Here is an 18,369-nt window from a genome sequence, read left to right as displayed (position 1 = left end):
TTCAAACAGAAAGAAATAAGAAGCTAGATAATTTTTAGTCCCACAGCTCAAGACGCTACTGATGAAATCACGGCTGTGGACCCCGGCTGTCTGCGTTTCTCGGAGACCGTAACAGAGACTGACAATTCGTGCGACTCTATGGAAATGCCTGCACTCAGAAATTCTTCAGGGTATTTAGTTCTTTAGAGACTTCAAGTTGTATCTTAGCAGTTCATCTGGAGAATTTCTTGCTAAATAATTTTAAGGGAAAATCACTATGGTTTTTTATGCACAGAAGCCTCCAGAGGAAAATTCCCGAAGGAGGACCAAGTCAATAGGACTGGAAATCCCTGTATACCCAGGACTCGCGTCTACCCTGCAGGACACAACGTCAGTGCAGACAGTTGTCCCAGCGTCCCACGAGCCCAGGCTCCCCACGCTGGTCCAACAGCACCGGTTATGTCGTGCTCCCTGGGGGACTGAGTCCCCTTGTCCCCTGACGCAGGGGGACAGTGGAGCTGTCCTTAACAGTGTAGCTGTTGATGCTGACCTGGCCTCTCCTGCTTAAAACCACCTTCCTCTGCGTAGATTTCCTCCAGAACTTTGGGATGAAATCCACACGGATTCACACCTTACCACACTGCACTCTACTCAATTTTCAACCCTTTGGATTTGAACTCAGTGTGGAGAATCTGCGACAAGCACCTCCCGAATTCCTCTAGGATCACCCGCTGGGCCAGGCTCTCCGAGTGATTCTCCTTTTCTGCCTCTTCTCCTCGAGCCAGCAGGCAGGCGCATGTGGCCTCCACCACCTCCCAGGAGATGCAGGACGGTCGCCTGTCAGAAACAGACCCGAGAAACGCCGTGGTCAATAGCCCCGGTGCTTTTACACACATGTTACAGCCAAGAGGACACGCCTGTCATGGTATTTTAAAGACTGTCACTGTAACATCTAATGTTGTCTTCATAATACTGGGAACTACTGACTGTGATAATATCAGGATTACTTTTAGAAGAAAAAATACAGAGGAAGGAAAATGTCAGCTTCTTGACCTCCCGCTCATGGCAGAGTTTCACTTTTCTCACAATTAGACCCACAAGCAAACCCAGAGGCCTGGGCTACAGTGTCAGCCGTGGGCTGCGCAGGCACAGCAGCAGCAGGACCCTGGACAGACAGGACAAGCCCTGTAGAGAAGCAGCTGTGGCCCGAGCTCTGTGCACAGTGTCTGGGTGTCCTCCCCGCGGGACATGGGGGCCAGAGGACGCCTGTAGGGCCAGGCTCTGAGGACCTTCCTGCCTGTCACTCCTGAGGGTGCACGTCAGCATGGCCTCGGCCACAGAATGCCGTGGAGCCCTGACTGAGGCTCTGAGAGGCGGCCATACTGTGTCCTCCAGGACCTGCCATGTGCCCCGCTGAGCTCAAGAGGCAGCTGTGGCTTAGCTGCCCAAGCCGTGCTCAAACGAAACAATTTTAGGAAAACTTTATCAAGTATTAAAAAGTGTTGGAGGGGCAGCCAGTTAGCTCAGTTTGTCAGAGCGTGGTGCTCACAATACCAAGGCTGCCGGTTCGATCCCCTCATGGGCCACTGAGAGCTGCGCCCTCCTTAAAATAAAAAAAAAGTGTTGAATTATGAAAATAGAGAGATAGATGTTGGGACTGATTAAAGTCTCTCTATAAAGAAAACAGGCAAGGGCTTTTGTTGAAGGTGGAAGAACAGTGCTGCCCCCGGGTCAAGAGTCATCGTCACGTTTGGAGACCAGACCCCAGTGCATGGAGCCTCCAGCACCTTCCATCGGACACACACCATCCCGATGGCAGCAATAACAGTTTCATATGTCATTTCACGGAAGATTCGGCCGTGTTTGGGTACACTTTTACTGATAAAGCTCTCTGCAGGTCCCAGTGACGTGCGCTTCTGATGTCTAACCACATAAGCAGGAATTTGGCTTTTCAATGATATTAATTAACTAATGCATCTGGTACTTTATCATGACATGGCCCATCCATCACACCAAATGCAAAGACATGTTTTTAAAATGGATGAGTCTAGTCCAATATTTAGTAAAATTATTATTCAACGTTTGAGACCTGCTAGGATTACCTTATGGCCTCAAAATCATTAAATGGGAAAATATCCAACTAAAGTGGAACCTATAGTCCCTTTAGGAAGGAAAACAGTGTGCACTGAGAACATCCCAGGGCTGTCACCTCACGTAGTAAAGAGTGGCTCAGGCACTTGCTGTCTGGACATCATGCCCTTGCAGCCTGAGGTCAGTGGCTTGTTGGTGACCCCGACAGGGCCCCTCTGCTCCGTGAGGACAAAAGGGCGGAGTTAGAGGACAACAGGACAAAGCAGCGGGGCCTCTCGGGAGGTAGGCGCCCTCCTTCCCCACCCTTTCCTCCGGCCCCCCCAGACAACCGCTTTCTTCCCAGTGTGTGAATTCATCCTCCTCTCAAATCTCCCTCGATTTCCGCTATTAGGAGGGTTAGTTCAGAGTACTTACTTTTCTTTTCTGAATTTTGGTAGTCCTGCAAATTTAGTGGGTGACAAGTGATGGCTGCCTTCAGAACCTCCAATTTCCATATAGTTTGGCATGGTCATGAGTGTTTTTCGTTCTGGGCTTTCTTCATAATTTTTGCAACCAATGCATTTGCAAATAGAAGAACACATAATTTTGGCCTGGTAATAGAAAATGCTTCAATAAAATTAGGTTGCCCTGCAACTCATCAAAAAACAACACGTTCTCTTTGGACCTTAAATAACTCTGCTCATATCTGTGCGGTGTGAGCACGCTTAACCTGCAATTTTCAGACCAAAAAAAGTCGATGTGAAGAGGAGCAAGTAACTGATATGAAGAGAGCGGGTTGCATGTCTGCACGTGGCCATCGTGGCCACACAGTGGGGCGGCTGACCAGGGAGGTGGGGGGCCGCGTGTGGGGTGTCTGGTGGGGATGCTCCCTCCTCCCAGGAAGCCAGTGAAGGCTTCATCTGACTGGTTCTGAATGAAGCCTGTGCCAGCTGGGGTAACTCCATGTGCTGGCTGTGCTATTGCTGAAGGCGGGTGGGGGGAGAATCGGAACCGCCCCCCCCAGAGCAGGCCTGTGTTGGGTGTTGGAGGGGAGGTTCCTGCTTCCTTGCGGGGTGTGTGTGGGGGTTGTTTCCCGCCACATGGCAGTGTGACACCCAGGGGGCTGTCCTGGCTGTGCCCAGCAAGCCTGGGTTCAACCCCTCGCTCACCCCGGCCCTGGGGCACTGCACGCTGGCCCTGCCAACCACTGGGGTTTTCAGCCCTTGGGGAGTGCCCTCTGTCCACTCCCACTCACACATGCATCTCAAAGGGTATCTGGGTGTTTTGAGCAGGACGCTTTTCGCTTTTCAGGATTTCTAATTGCTTAATGCCAGGGACTATAGGACACGTGCACATCACGTGGGCCAGCGCCGGCAGAGGCACGCGGGCTGACTCACTGTCACGACAGCCTGTAAGGGTGCAGGGAAGAGCAGACAGTGCATCTGAAAACAGTTCCTGGGGGGACGCCAGGGTTTGAACTGTGTATCTCTGCAATAGTTTTGACTGTCTTTTCAAACTCCTGGCAGGGCGACGTGAGGTCTGCTTACTCGGAGCTTTTAATGTGTGTCTCCAGAACCATGAAGAATTGTCTTAAGACTGACCTTCTACGACCATCTTTTAAAAATAAAGTTCACGGTACCCCCAAAAGCCCTCGAGCAAAGCAAAGGAGAGCCCTGTAAGGAAGGGTTCTGTGCTGCTCCACTGAAGGGCCACGGGTTCCCTCCCTCCCTCTCTCCTCTTTTCCTTCAACACAAAGAGACAGAAAAGGGAGGCGAGAGAGGGATGAAACTGAAGGAGAAAGCAAGTCTGTCTACAGCCACAGAATCTGAGAGAAGGAAAGCTTTTGTCCAAGAATCTGTCTGCACCTCGGTTTGTTGGCATCTCTCTGGCAACACAGGCGACTGTCCGCTCTGGTGTCTGAGCGGCTGCGAGCCAGGGAGGAGCTGCTCGCCCCGCGACAGATGTCCTGGAGACATGAACCCCACTGACCCCGGAGAGCGTCTTCACTCTGCTCAGGGAGGAAGAGGCCCGGCTGCCTCCGGAAGCCACCACACTGCTGGCCTGAGTGTGGCTCACAGGACCAGAGCGGAGAGCCACAGTGGTGGGCGGGGCGGCCTCCCCTGGACACGGGTGGGCTCGGGAAAGGCACGCGCTCCCAAGGGGACCCTGGGCTAACAGGCTTGATTCGTAAAGCATAATTTATATTTAAGAAATGAATACAGATGTATGAGATGGCCTGGAAGAAGAAAACAAAATTCTAGTTCTCTTTTTAAGTTACAGGAAGCTTTTGTCTTAACGCCACAGTTACTTGGGCCATAATGTTTGCCTGTTTTCTCCAATAACACTAGGAAATTTGGCTACTAACCTCATAGCACTCACAGTAGTTCTTAAGGCAGCCTGACCGCTTGCAGTTACAGCCTCTGTTATGCCGTGGTTTAACGTCCCCCTGTTTCCCTTTCCCGATTTTTGGCTGGAATGCTTCCGGGTTTCTATCAAGACATGCCTAAGACAGAAAATGCCACACACTCCATCAAGACATTCTTTGTTATTAAGAAATACTGTTCAGCGAAAGGTGTCTCATTTACCTGTCATTTGAACCTACTTGTTCCTTTAACAGAAGCCACAATAAGCGGTGTGTCTCGTCACACAACTAAGAAAATACATGTCCTTGTTTCATTCTAATCTAATTCGTTTACACACTTAAAGGTACACTGCAGCCAGTTTCTTCAGGCTTTGCTGTATTTCCTGAGCTTCAAAGTCATACCGATTTATTGTAGAAAATTAATGGTCAGTAAAGATGACAAGAAAATCGTGTGTCCATGTGAACGTATTTTTCCTTCCAGCATTTCTTGGACGCGTTTTCCTAGGATGGTTGGGATCCTATGCTCTGCCTACAGCTCACATTTATGAAATATTCGCCATGTTCCAGACATCTTCATATGTGACTTCTGTGCATTCTCTCATTGAATCATCAGGGCAACCTTATGAAGAGAATGCTACACCCTGAGGCACCGAGAGAGTAATAACAGATGGACTCGGGTCCCAAGGCGCACGCTGAGCCAGGGTGTCAACCGCTGGGCCACGCACGGCTCAGGCAGCACGCACAGCTATTTATCTGGCTTGTCTAACTTTTTTATGTACGTAGTTTTTTTAATGACAAAGTGATTCAGTGCTCCTTATAAAGATTCAAGCAACACAGAAGCCACCGTGGCAGGTCCTTCCCTCTCTCCTCCCCAGGTTGGCAGCTGGGAGCTGTGCCATCCCACACCAGAGCCACTGGAAATGGCCGCTGCAGAAGGGCCCGGAGCAAGGCTGCTCTGTTTGTGCATTTTCACTTCTTACCACAGCACAAGGCCCCTCCGTGCACACGTCTGTGGAGTGCGGTGTCATGAGCGTGTGTGCGCCTGTGGAACCCCAGTCGGGGCCAGTCAGAGGACAGCCCAGCCCCCTAGGGGCTCCCCTCTCGACACAGCGCAGTGGGAACCACTGTTCTGACTTGGATCACGTCCGTTGGCCTGTTCTGGGCCTCCATGCATGTGGAGTCCAGCGTGCAACACATCTGTGAGGCTCCCCACGCATCTGCACAGAGCTGTGGTCCTTTCTTGTTCACTCATGTCTAGTATTCCATTCCATGACACCCCTCAACAGATTTATCCATTCCACCCTGGACGGACACGTGGGTTGTTTCCAGTGTGGTGGCTATTGAATAAAGCCGCCGTGGACATTCCTATACAAGCTTCTGGTAGACATGCACACTCACCTCCATTGGTTCTACTTCTAGAAATAAAACTGCTGGGTCGCAGTACACACAAAGGTTTAGTTCTAGTAGCTACTGCCAAACAATTTCCCAAAGTGGTTGTATTCATTTACATTCCTACCAGCAATGCAGAGAATTCCACACTTTTTAAATAAAATTTTTCCACTGTTCTCTGTAGATAGTATCTTTTACCCCTAAAGAAAATGCTGCTATCCTGAAGGTTAGATGCATCAGGATTTTCTTCTGCCCTATGGATCTGGCTGTACCAAAGTTGACAAAGATATTTTCAACTGAATTATCTGTAACTCAACAGGGGAATTAAATTATTTTAGAAGAAAGAAACCAGCCAACCACGGCAGTCTCAAGCCTACAGGAATTACGGGCACCGACTAGTGTCCCGGAGCAGGCTGAGGCGCAGGCCTAACGCCCTTTCTTCTCTGAATATCATTTGTGTCTACAGGAAGGGACGGAAGCTGTGAGCTCCTGCAGTGAGTCTTCTGCAAGTGGCCGGCAGGGCTGCTGCTCCCGGAGGAAGCCCAGAGTCGCCCCTTCCTGCGGGAGCCCAGGGAATAAACACTAGACATATGTAACGGCTGACAGCTCCCACCCAGTTCTCTCTGCACAGCGGACCATCCACACCTCTCTTCAGGCTACGCTCTTTGAACTCGGGCCTCTCTGCTACAAATTTCTCAACCCCAAATCAAGACCAAGTGGACATTTGCATGTTCTTAAATTGGGACCTTCCGAGACCCGCTGGACTTGTGCAGCCGTCCCACACAGGTGGAGGGCAGAGGTCTCCCGGGCTCCGACTCCCCTCAGGGCCCCTGTCACGGGCCAGTGCCCCACCTTCAGGATCAGTCATATTCAGTGTATATTCTTCAACACTTTGGGTTTTCCCTTTTGTGAAATTAGGTATCTCTGGAGACAGTTTTAAGAACATCTTGAGCCCTTTTAAACGCTTTTTAAGTACATGTACTTAATGGAAAGTTACCTTAATGGCCTTAAACCGTTCGATTTCATGACGTAAATTGTTGCAACAATTATTACAATTGCAGTTGTTGCAGAAGTCCCCACTGGCAAAGCAGTCACAGTACCTGTGAAGAGAAGGACAGTGTGTCAGAGGTGCAGATGGTGTAGCGGGCAAAGAAAACGAGAGGGACAGACACAGACAGACAGACAGACACACACACACACACACACACACACACACACACACACACACACGGAAGGAGCCGGCCAGCGTTCTGCAGACTACAGAACTTTTATTTAGACAACTCTCTGTTTTTAACAGAAACTAGATCAACTGGGATGATGTCCCCCAGTGACCACCACAGAGGACAGAGAAGCTAGGAAAACCATCGGTTTCATCATATAGGACTTGGCAAAGCAAAACAATTTCCTGTCCCCGATGTCACGTGTGGCCTGCCCCTGAATGCGCACCACTGTTCCCAGCAGCACTGTAAGTCGGTAGGTGGAAACACCAAACAATAAAGAGCTCTTTTCCCATCAGCTATCCCAACCCACCCAACACGACTGCAGGTGAGTCCACTTCTTGGCCAGACCCTGACTAGGAGTGAGAACTAATGGGACCCAGAGGTGGAACCTGGTCAAGGCTTTATCTTACTTTCATTCCACGTCAGTGTGTGTTGGAAAGAGAAATGAATGGTGGAGGAAACACATGTGTGAAAGGGCTGCTATCACTCTCGGTTGTAACACAAGGGTTGTTCATGAACTTGGGTCCTACAGCACAGCACTGTTAGCAGGGCCACTCTGAGAACGCGTCCACGGTGCCCTGGGCTCTGGAAGTCATCACGACATTACCTGTGGCTGAAGGGCAGTGCCAAGGACCTTCTCTGATGTTTTCCTTGAAGCTGCGTCAGTGTTTACAGCTAGTAACCGCATCGCGGGCTCCCGCAGGACGCCTGCTCTCACTGTGCTGCACAGACGTGTTGGGGTCTATGTTTTACGTTTCCTCAACTCAGGTAGAAACCCAGGGTCAAGGCAAAGACCACTAATCACCTGCCTGTAACCTGCGCCCAAGAGAGGCTTTGGGAAGCTCGGCAGCCTCTCCACAGCTTCCGTGTGTGATGAGAGAAGACCTACATTGTTCTCTTCTGAGCTCATGATTCATTGAAAAGAACTTCAAACTCACGTTTTTAATATCAGCTCTGCCACCAGCTCCCCATGTTATCGGATATAGTTTATTGATCAGTCAGCGTTTCAAGCTGTAAAATGGAAGTCATGGCACCTAACCTACCAGTCTCAAAGGGTTGCCCAGGGAAGCCCTGAAGGTCATGTGGGTGGATGGGCTTCCTACAGCGCAGGCGGACCCCCTACGGGGCAGGCAGGCGGGCTGCATTAATGCAGAGACAGCCTCTGTGTCTGGCAATGTGGTAGACTAGATGTCTGCAGAAACCTTCCTGTTATGGAATCCTAAACATGATTCTTTTAATATTTATTATTTTAAGTTTTTTAAAATAATATTTCTAAATGCATGCCACGCCAAGAGGAGAGTAAAGGAGAGCAGAGGTGACAAAGACAAGAAATTGTGACCCCAGAGGGGTGGCTTCTGTAGCTGCCAAGTGTTGTCCTGGGGTATCTGCCAGTCCCTAGTGGCCCAGAACTTGCGTTCAAAGGGGCTGCTCAAGCAGGAAGAAGACAAAGTCTGGGCTACAAAAGGTGGAGTTGGATCAGAGACACCCCCTCTTAAAGTCTGGAACCTTGAAAGGGGACCTCCCCATAAATCTACTCCACACAGGAGAGAGTGGAGCTACATCCCTCTGTGGCCCACAGCCTGGAGTACAGGGGCAAAATCCGGGAGTTTCTCCTAAGCCTGCCTAACCAGAAGCATGGACAGAGGAAAAGGAGACAATGACAAGTTTGGAAACCAGGAAGGAGAGGGAGAGAGTTAATTGACAAGCCGGCCCAAGAACGCTGAACCCTGGCCAACAGGAGAGAGCGGAGAGACAGCTCTGAAGACAGAAATTGGGGGCACCAGGCTGCTCTGAAGTGGCAAGCGGGCAGGTGAGATAAGGACAGAATTGGCTGAGATTCTCTCGGAGGCCGTGGGCCCCAGGCTCCTTCCCGCTTCTGGCAGCAGGTCACTGCCTCTCCTTTACGTGGCAAGCCTGAAACCACTCTCCCGGGTAAAACACCTGCAGACTGGGGAACTGTAATGAACTAAAGACCCCAGGTTTCACTACTTAGCTCCCAGAGTTCCAGCAGAGACTGGAAAAGCCTCCCTGAGAGCGTTGACTAGCCCAAGAGAAAACAGACAGAAAAAGAGTCTGACAGTGAGGTTTCGCAATAAAAGTCTCTGTCATATCACCACCCTGAGCAAGCCTCACCCAGGCACCAAGGGCCCCCAGCCAGCTTAGCCTCCTCCCCAAGTGTGAGCAGAGTGACAGCCATAGGTCAGCAGACATTTTAGGAACTCTTCCCACATGAAAGAGGCCTAGAAACAGACTATGCAGAGGGACAACGGGGTTCGGGGTGGGTGAGGGGAGGTCATCCACAGCTTAGACAGATGAAGAAAAATGATTGCACCCAAGAAACAAGAAAATGATGCCTAAAAAACACTCAGAATATAAAAAGATGTTCAGGGAAATAAAAAAGTAATCAGAGATGAAAAACTTAACGGAAGGTATGCAAACTAGGACTCCAGCAAAAGAAGTAAACACAATAAGAGAAAGAAAACCAGAACAGCAGACCCAAAGGTCCAACACTGATGTCGTTCGAGTTCCCAAAAGACAGAATTCAAGAATAAAGGAGAGAAAATAATTCAAGAAAATGTCCCAGAACTGAAGGGCATGGGTTTTCAAAGTAACAGGGTCTGCTGAGTGTCGGTACAACAGATAAATGAGCCCACAACCAAGACATCCCAGTATCAGATTCCAGAACACTGGGAACAAAGAGAAGATTCTACAAGGTTCTAGAAAAAATAAAACAAGTTTTATACAAAGGATCAGGAAAAACAATAGTGTCCAAATTTCAATAGTAACACTGGAAATGAAGAAAATGCAGTAAAGCATTCAAAACTCTGAAGGAAAATTCAACTATTTGAAGTTGAATTGAAGTTGGGAACCCAACGACCCCACCCAGAAGGACGGGATGATGGTTGAGACAGACTGAGACGTCTGCGGAAGTGTAAAGCCTGACAACGCTACCTCCCGTGCGTTCTCTCGGGAAGCTGCTGGAGGCTGTCCACACCAGAGCGAAGCAGTGAGTCAAACGAGGAAGATAAGGGCCAGGAGCCCAACATGAGAAGGTAGCAAAGGGAGCCCTTGGCTTGGCGGTCGGGGCAGGTCCGGCGTGAGGCCTGCACAGCAAGCTCCCCAGCAGGGCCAGGCCCGGGGAACGGCTTTCTCAAGACAAAGTGACCCAGCACCTGGCATGTCGGAGCATGTTGAGAAGACAGGTACACAACCAGAGAAGGGGTTAAGGTTACATTCGTGGCATAGCCATACAAAACTAATTATTAAGTATTAACTCCAGGAAAAAGGTAAAGAAATGTAAGAAAGAGAATCAATCAACAGTGAGTAGTGTTTTCATAGTGATAAATTTTAAGTACTTAATACTGATCTAACCAAATATATCTGAATCTGACTTCTTGTTAGAAATAATGGAAAACAGTAGAATTATGTCTTCGAAGCACTGAGAAAAAAATAGACAATCTAGAATTTTAGTCAAACCACGTCTGTTCATCAAGATCCAGGCCAGACGCATTTCTTTTCTGGCTCTCCATACTTTGCTGGGTGATTTTATTAACTATTGTCCCTCTGCTTTTCTTTCTTTTTTTTACTTTATGTTGAAGATTTTAAAACTGTTTCATCCCCCTGCTCTGTCTGCAACACTCCAGACCCTAAAATCCTCCTTTTTCTCTTCCCCAAACTTCATGACCGTCCCAATTTGCTGCTTATTCTTCCTCCTCTCCCGTTCAGTCCTTAACCTCCTGCGTTTGGATCTTCTCCACCCTGGGAAACGGGAGGACCTCTTCCCCGCGCATCAGCTCTGAGCAGCCCGTGACACACTGCGCCCCATAACCACACTGCGCCCCAGAACCACGCTGTGCCCCAGAACCACACTCCCAGCTCCCTACCAGACATTTCCACCCCAGCTTAACGTGTCCAGACCTGAACTCCTGCTCTTCCCCTTCATCCCTCACCCTGCCACACTGTGTCCCCCTCGCCATTCTCGGTGTTGTCACCCACCCAGGGACAGAACCCTGGCGTTATGGTTAACCCCGACAGTTACTTTTCTCTCTTTCCCGACATCCAAGGGGTTACCAAGTCTACTGATTCTGCTCAGAAACGTCTTTTTAAAAACTATTTGTGATCCAACAAAATCATATTTGGTGCAGAAATTTAAAAAATATAAATAAGCAAAAAAAGAAAAATTGCCACCCCTTAGAATCCCACTCCGTAGAGATGATGATTTGGTGAATATATTTCACACTTTTTCTGTAAAACTATACACACTGAAAGAAATATATATTGTGTGATTACATATTATATATAAGCAAAAACAAGGTATTCTATATACTGTCTCAGTGTGCATTTATCACTTATCAATATAACATCTTGCTTTTATTACTTGTCAGTACAAAATTATGAGTGGTTCCCATGTAAATAGATGTACACACAGTTTTGATGGCTGCAGAGTACCCCATTCGAAAGCGGCATCAGAATTTACTTAATAATTCCACTCACGTTGCTTCATACACTGTGGACTTATACAGAGCACTGCACCAGTACGTGGGCCTCCCTTCTATTCCTACAACCTGGACCTCCCTCTCTTGCCACAGGAACTCTGCATCTCTCTCTCCTCTGCCGAGAACACACTTACCGACCCACTTTCAATCCACCTCCACCTGATGGGCGCCTCCTCATCCAAGCACCCCTCCTCAGGGAAGCCTTCCCGGACTGTCATATGGGCCAACGCCTCTGTTCCTCCCCATCCACCCTTGTTACTGGTCCTTTGCCACATTTTCCACATTTTCACTCTGACCTTTATTCACATCTGTCTCCCACATTAGCCTGTGAGTGGCAAGAGGGCAGGGACGATAGCTGTCTTGTTCATTTCTGCCTTCCCTGTTCCTGAAATCACAGGCATTCAAAATACTTGTCAAATGAATGAATACATGAGTGGGGAAATGTGTATGCTTGAAATGTCTCTTAAATCTGTTTTTTTCTTTATTACTACCATCCCTGCCTTTGGTCAGGTCTTCGTCATCCCTTGTCTACACCGTTGTGACAGCTCCTAACTCATTTAGTCACGTCCTCCACTGGGCCATTAGTGCAAATTTCCTAAAACACGTATCAGACAAAAAGAAGCAAGGAAAAAGCAGCAACTGGAAAACACAAAGTAAGGTGGTATTGTGCATTCCTGGTGGGGACGAAAAATGTGCAGCCGCTCTGGAAAACACTATGGTGTTTCCTGAAAAATTAAACATAGAATTACCATGTGATCCAGCAATTCCACTTTTAGGTACGTCCCCAAAGAAGTGAAAGCAGGGACTCAAACAGAGGCGTCTACACCTATGGTCATAGCAGCATCATTCACAATAGCCAAAATGTGGAAACAACCCAAGTGTCCATCAACAGGTGAATGGCTACACAAAATGTGACATACGCATAGGATGGAATATTATTCAGCCTGGAAAGGAATGAAGCATTGACACACACTACAACACGGATAAACCTTGAAAAATTATGCTGAGTGAAAGGAGGCAGACACAAAAGGATAAATATTGTATGATTCCACTTATAGGAGGTCTCTGGAATAGACAAATTCAGAGACAGAAAGTAGAACAGAGGTTACCAAGGGTTGGGAGGGGGGTAATGGAGAGGTATTTAAGGGGGACAAAGTTTCAATTTCATGATGATGAAAAAGGTCTGGAAATGGATAGTGTGATGGTTGCAGAGCATTGTGAATGGAATTAACGCCACTGAATTGTACACTGAAAACTGTTAAAATGGTAAATAATCAGCTTATTTTACCACACACACAGAAAAGGCTAGATCCAGAGAAGCAGGTGTGGAATGCTGCTGCTTGAGTGAAGAAAAAAAAAGGTAAAACTTCAAAGAAATAAAGTGTACAAACAAATACACATATATCGGTAAAGAGACAAAGAATGCAAATGGATTTTAAAAGCCTAGTAAAGACATGGCTTATTAGACATGATATTTTTAGCTCACATATTTTTGTTTTAGGAGACACAGCTAAAACAAATCTACCACACAGAAACTGTGAAAATAAAGGGTGTTATAGAGTATAACTTTCTAACACTAACCGAAGAAACTTCGGTGTGGTGACATTAACATCAGACGAAAACATAATTTAAGTTGAAAAGCAACAGGATACAGAGGTATATGTAACAGCTGATGGAAGACGTCACCAAAAAGATATAACAATCATGAATTTATATGCCTTTCATACTACAGATTCAAATATATAAACCAAGATGAAATTACAAGAAAAAGTAGACAAATTTATAAACATAGAAGTCTTAACTCACGTCTATCAAAAACAGATAAATCACACAAAATTTAATAAGCATTTAGCAGATTTAAACAACAAAATTAACAAACTTGAGCTATTGGGTAGATTACTACAACCAACGCATAGAGAATACATATTTAGTTAATACAGAATATTTTAAAAATCGGTCAAACATTAAGTCATAAAGGAAGTCTACATTAATTTCAAATAATTGATATCATATAGGCCACATTATCTGACCACAGTATAAATTTTTTAATTAACAATAAAAATATAGCGTAAAAAATATATACATATATGAACACATACAAATATATTCAGATGCCTTGAAATGTACATATAAATACCTCATAAGGTGAAGAGAACATTACAATGAAAATTATAAACTATTTCGAGTGAGTGACAATAAAAGTACCTCATATCAACTCCTGTAGGATGCAGTAAAACAGTACATAGGGGTAATTTATAGCTTTAAATGTACTTCTTTTCTAAAAAAATCAGAAAAGATGAAAAATAAATAAGTTAAGCATTTACCATAAAAAGACAGTAAAATAGTAAAGGTATAAGGGGGAAAAAGTAAAAATTTATGTGCTTCTGAAACAGGAAACAGGAATACAAGTGAGAAAATCAATATAATCTGAAAAGACTACAAAATAGACAAACCTCTCATGAGACTGATCAAGAAAGAGAAACGGTACAAATAAACAACAGCAGAAATTCAAATTAGAAAATTAGACAACATAAAAGACTATAGCTACAGATACAGAAATAACTTTTTAAATAATGTAAGAATATACGAAGGCATTTGAAAATGTAAAGAAAACAATTTTCAAGAAAACTGTAAAATATCAAAACGGACTGAGAAGAAATAGAAAACAATAACAACTAAGGAAAGCAAATGAGGAATCTATGCCCTCCCCCCACCCAACCCCCAAAGACACCAGGCCCAGACAGTTTTACAGGCAAAGTTTTGTCAAACTTAGATGAACAATATATCCTACCTTACCCAGACTTTTTCAGAGGCTAGAGCAAAAGAGAGGAGAGGGTGGGTAGGGAAGGCCGCTAATGCATCTTATCAGGTAATACAACACTGACACCAAAACCCACTAAAGAAAAACATAAGAAAGGAAAAGTACAGACCTATCTCACTTGTGAACAAAGATGTGAAAATCCTAAGCAAAATATTCGAACACTAAATCTTGCATTGTGTCCAACAGATAAAATCAGGACATCATGATCATACTGGGTTCAGTCCCTGGCTTACAAGGCTGGATTAACATTAGAAAATTTGTTGTAATTGATCATATTATAAGATTTAAAGAGGAAACAATCTGGACATTTCAGTAAGTGCAGAAAAAGGTATTTGATAAAATTTACCTCTCATTTATAATAGGAATAAAAAAGGGAAGCCTCTTAGGAAACCAGAAGCTGGAGGAGACTTCCGTGACCTGACACGGCACGTGGCAGAGGAGCAAGCTGTTTTGCAGTGTCCACTCGCCCTGCACTCGCCACAGACAGCAGTCTTGTTGCCCCCAGGCTGGACTCCTTCAAGACTACATTTCCCAGCTTGCACTTGGCTACTAGGCTAGGGGTGGGAGTGATTATGGCAATTTCTGGTTATACCTTGAAAGGTAGAGCGTGTGCCTTCACCCTCCTCTTTTCTCTTCCCCAAAGAGACTGGATGTGAGGGTGAGAACTGGGGCCGGCCGCCTTCCCAGCCCACAGGATGGAAGGATTCCTGCGGATGCAGAACAAGTGACAAAGGAGGCTGAGGCACAAGCACTGATGAGCTGCCCCGAGCCCTGGGATGGCCGTAGTTTCGAGTCTCTGTTACAGCGTCTACCCATGTATTCTATAAAATGCCTCTCAAAAACCAATAGCAAGCATCTTACTCAGGGCAGGGCAAGGGAAGTTTGGAAGCATTTCTATTAAAGTCAGGAGCAAGCCAACAACGGGAGGACCAGCACTGTCTGCCATTCATCACTGTGTGCGTACATGCAGGTCCCGACCCTGATGATAAGGCAAGGGAAAGGAAAGCCCCAGATAGAGACAGACGCGCACGTTCTCTGAAGCCGTCCTGCACCCTCCAGCCAAACTCAACGATTCCCCACAAAGAAAGTTCCAAATAGTGTAATTCACAATTTAAAAAAATCACAAAATACGTAAGGTAACAAGTCATAATGAGTGAACAATCAAAAGACGTGAACACCAGAATCAGACAGAGACTTTAGAGTTATAAGCTACAAAATATAAATTAAGTATTTACTGCTTTAAAACATAAAAGAAGGAATCAAAGTATGAGGAGTAATGGGACCATCCAGATTTGACCTTCTCCCCACAGAATTCTGGTTAATAAACAAGCTGGTTAATCAGAGACAAAAGGCCATTTGAAAAACCAATATTGGAGACGGCCCAATCTATGATCAAAATCTTGATTTAGATTTTATCAGAGTTAAAAAAAAAAAAAGGTAGATAATACAACTGCTCCCAACAAATCCCACCCAATATCCCAGCAAAAACGGAAGGGAATGGAGGATGCTTAAAAAACTGAGTTGGGATTTGTTTAGTCAGTATATGAAAGGGCTAATTAAAACTGTCCTGAAAAAATCTATACTCAAAACACAGAACCCATTCCATGTGAAATGCCCACCTACTGAAGAGGGCTCCTGCCACTCGATGTAATTGTGCCAAAGGTTCACAGTTTAAGACTTACGACGATACAGCCTGTATTGCAAAAGGTCCTGTTACAAAAGCATTTCCCAAGCAATGCGCTCATAAACTGAGTATGAAGCAAATCAATGTTTAAAATGCAGAAAAACAATTAAGAAAGGCATATCCAACAGTGATGAGAAGGTAGAAGTGAACTACTTCAAAAATCTTAAAATCATTTTCAATAATCAATACATTTTCAATAAATCACAAAACATTTATCTACCTTTTTATTAAGTTTATATCAACACCATTTTAATTACAGATTATTTTTATCATTTAATAATAATTACCAACATTTTATGGCTAATGGAACAACAACAAAATCTGAAGTGTATTTAAAGTTTCAAGGGTAACCAGGAAAGGAGCTAAGGTAGGAGGCTGGCTCTACCTCTCTTTGGAGGAGGAAGGAGAAGGGGGGATGAGTGCAGAGACGGAACCCCTCGCCTACCACAGCAGGAAGGCAGCAGAGGGGACAGACGTGGAGGAAAGCTCCGGAAAGCCTGAAAACGGAAGTCGGTACAAGGGCGCTGCTGGGGACCAGTCTAGAGACTAAGGAGAGGTGGAGCCCTGTATTAATACCTCTCACTGTGATGGGTATGAATACCTCCTACTGTGATCCGCCAAAGTCATCAATTTTTACCCATGTGTAGGTACTGCTCTGATTTTTTAAAAAGATGGTAGCATGTTTTTCTCTTTATTAATGGCCAATTAGTAGAAATCCCTCTTGACTTTTATCCAGTAGAGACTCCCAGTAAAGTAGGACACAGGCACCCTAAGAAAATTATGTCCTATTGCCTTGAGAACATGACGTAGCTGGGGGCAGTAAAAAGCCAAAGAAAACTGAAAGCTGTCAATGGCGATCGCGCTGCACTGGCTGGTGAAGCCAGCCTGGCGATCCGCTCCTACATTGGCTCCTGTGCCAGTTTTCTTGCAGGAGTACCTGAGGCACATATGGAGAGACAAGGCAGTGTTGTCACCTCGCAGGTGGCTCTGCTTGGGTGACTTCACACCGCCTTTCCAAAAACAGTATTTCCAGAGATAATCAGTTTCTCCGTGATGGGCTGACACCAACCATCCACGAGGCACGGGTCAGGATACTGGGTGTTAATTCGCGGTGGAAATAACGTCCCCTTCCTGTGCCCATTGTGCTCACATCCTCTGTATCCTGGGCCCCACGCTGCTTAGGCTTGGCCTGGAGCCCCTGAGGAGGCTACATCGTCAGGAAGACGGTTGCACACGGAGCATGGAAAGTCACAGCGTAATGAGCGGGCTGCAATCCGCACCCCCACACGCAGTGCTTCCCTGGAGACGGCAGAGCCCACGTGCCCCAGAGACACTGCCTCCTTCTGGGCAGCACTGGACTCACTCCGCCTCCTTTACCTTTGTTCCTAGGCTGACCAAGCCCCCGTGACAATTCTTTCTTTCGTGTATCAGCACCCATTAATCTGGAAAGCTGCTTCAAGGCCAAGAAGCTATCTCTTGGGCCTTCCATTGTGAGGTCATCAATAAGTTAAACCCTTCTTGGCTGCTCATCTGATTTCCAAGTCCTTAGGGGTCACCTCACTTTGTCCCCAGTTATAGCCTACACCTTCCTCAGGCTTCGCGGGTTGTTCCCCGGGCCCCAGACCCAGCCGGCAGCTCAGCAGCCCCCATCCAGAGGGTTCCCCTCCCCTCCTGGCTCTGTCCGCTCTAGACACCACCACCTGTCCTCCACCGCATCAGAAGTGTCCATCGGGGCAGGCCACTCTGCTTGACAAGGTCACATGGTCCAGGCTTTTCCCTCTGCTGTCCTCCTTCCTGCTGTCCCCGAGCTGCACTGTCAGTCCCTGACCAGATGTCTCATGGCGTTTCCAACATTCAGCGAGGCGTACGGCTTGCCTCCCCAGACTAAACCAATGACAGCTCACGTGTCTGCAGACAGTCAACCCTAAATTTCAGCATTACTTTTTTAAAACAACAATTTGTTTTTTCAGTTTTGTGCTGTGAACCAAGTTCCACGGGCTTCTGGATTTGTACCCACGTCCACACCCCCACATCACTGTCCCGTGATGTGGGACACGGGACTCTCAGTGACCTCAGCAGGAGCTCTGCAAGGGAAAATCACGTGGAGATGGTGGTTAGGGTCGTTCGACTCCAGGCCGCGGCCGTCAGCCCCCCTTCCAACACGGAACTTCAAGCTAGCTGAGCATTCGGGACAGTGAGCCGCCCGTAGCAGGAGCCGAGAGCAGTGTGCACACACGAACGACAGAGGCTGCACTTGGCGGGGTGGGAGAGAAAGTTCAAGTACAACCGTGGTGATTCAGTCTAGCTCCTATTTTAGCTGTACTGTCCCCCACCCCACCCCGGGGCCC

At 46.7% G+C, this 18,369-nt stretch overlaps 1 protein-coding gene across 1 annotated transcript in view; it reads right to left on the bottom strand.

Annotated features, from left to right (window-relative positions):
* Window positions 1–626: 626 nt before the first annotated feature.
* TESMIN (testis expressed metallothionein like protein) overlaps window positions 627–18,369 on the bottom strand; it is a 34,140-nt gene continuing 16,397 nt past the window's right edge. The window contains exons 6-9 of the mRNA XM_033121127.1: window positions 6,798–6,900; window positions 4,415–4,552; window positions 2,485–2,660; window positions 627–816 (exon numbers count right to left, since the gene is read on the bottom strand). Of these exons, the coding sequence (XP_032977018.1) occupies window positions 627–816; window positions 2,485–2,660; window positions 4,415–4,552; window positions 6,798–6,900 (607 nt within the window). The remainder of the gene's footprint in view (window positions 817–2,484; window positions 2,661–4,414; window positions 4,553–6,797; window positions 6,901–18,369) is intronic.

The sequence above is a fragment of the Rhinolophus ferrumequinum genome, chromosome 11 (genome assembly GCF_004115265.2).
Source record: "Rhinolophus ferrumequinum isolate MPI-CBG mRhiFer1 chromosome 11, mRhiFer1_v1.p, whole genome shotgun sequence".
In the NCBI taxonomy this organism is placed as follows: domain Eukaryota; kingdom Metazoa; phylum Chordata; class Mammalia; order Chiroptera; family Rhinolophidae; genus Rhinolophus; species Rhinolophus ferrumequinum.
The sequence above is the reverse complement of the archived record's forward strand: the minus strand, read 5'-3'. Positions and strand labels throughout refer to the sequence as shown.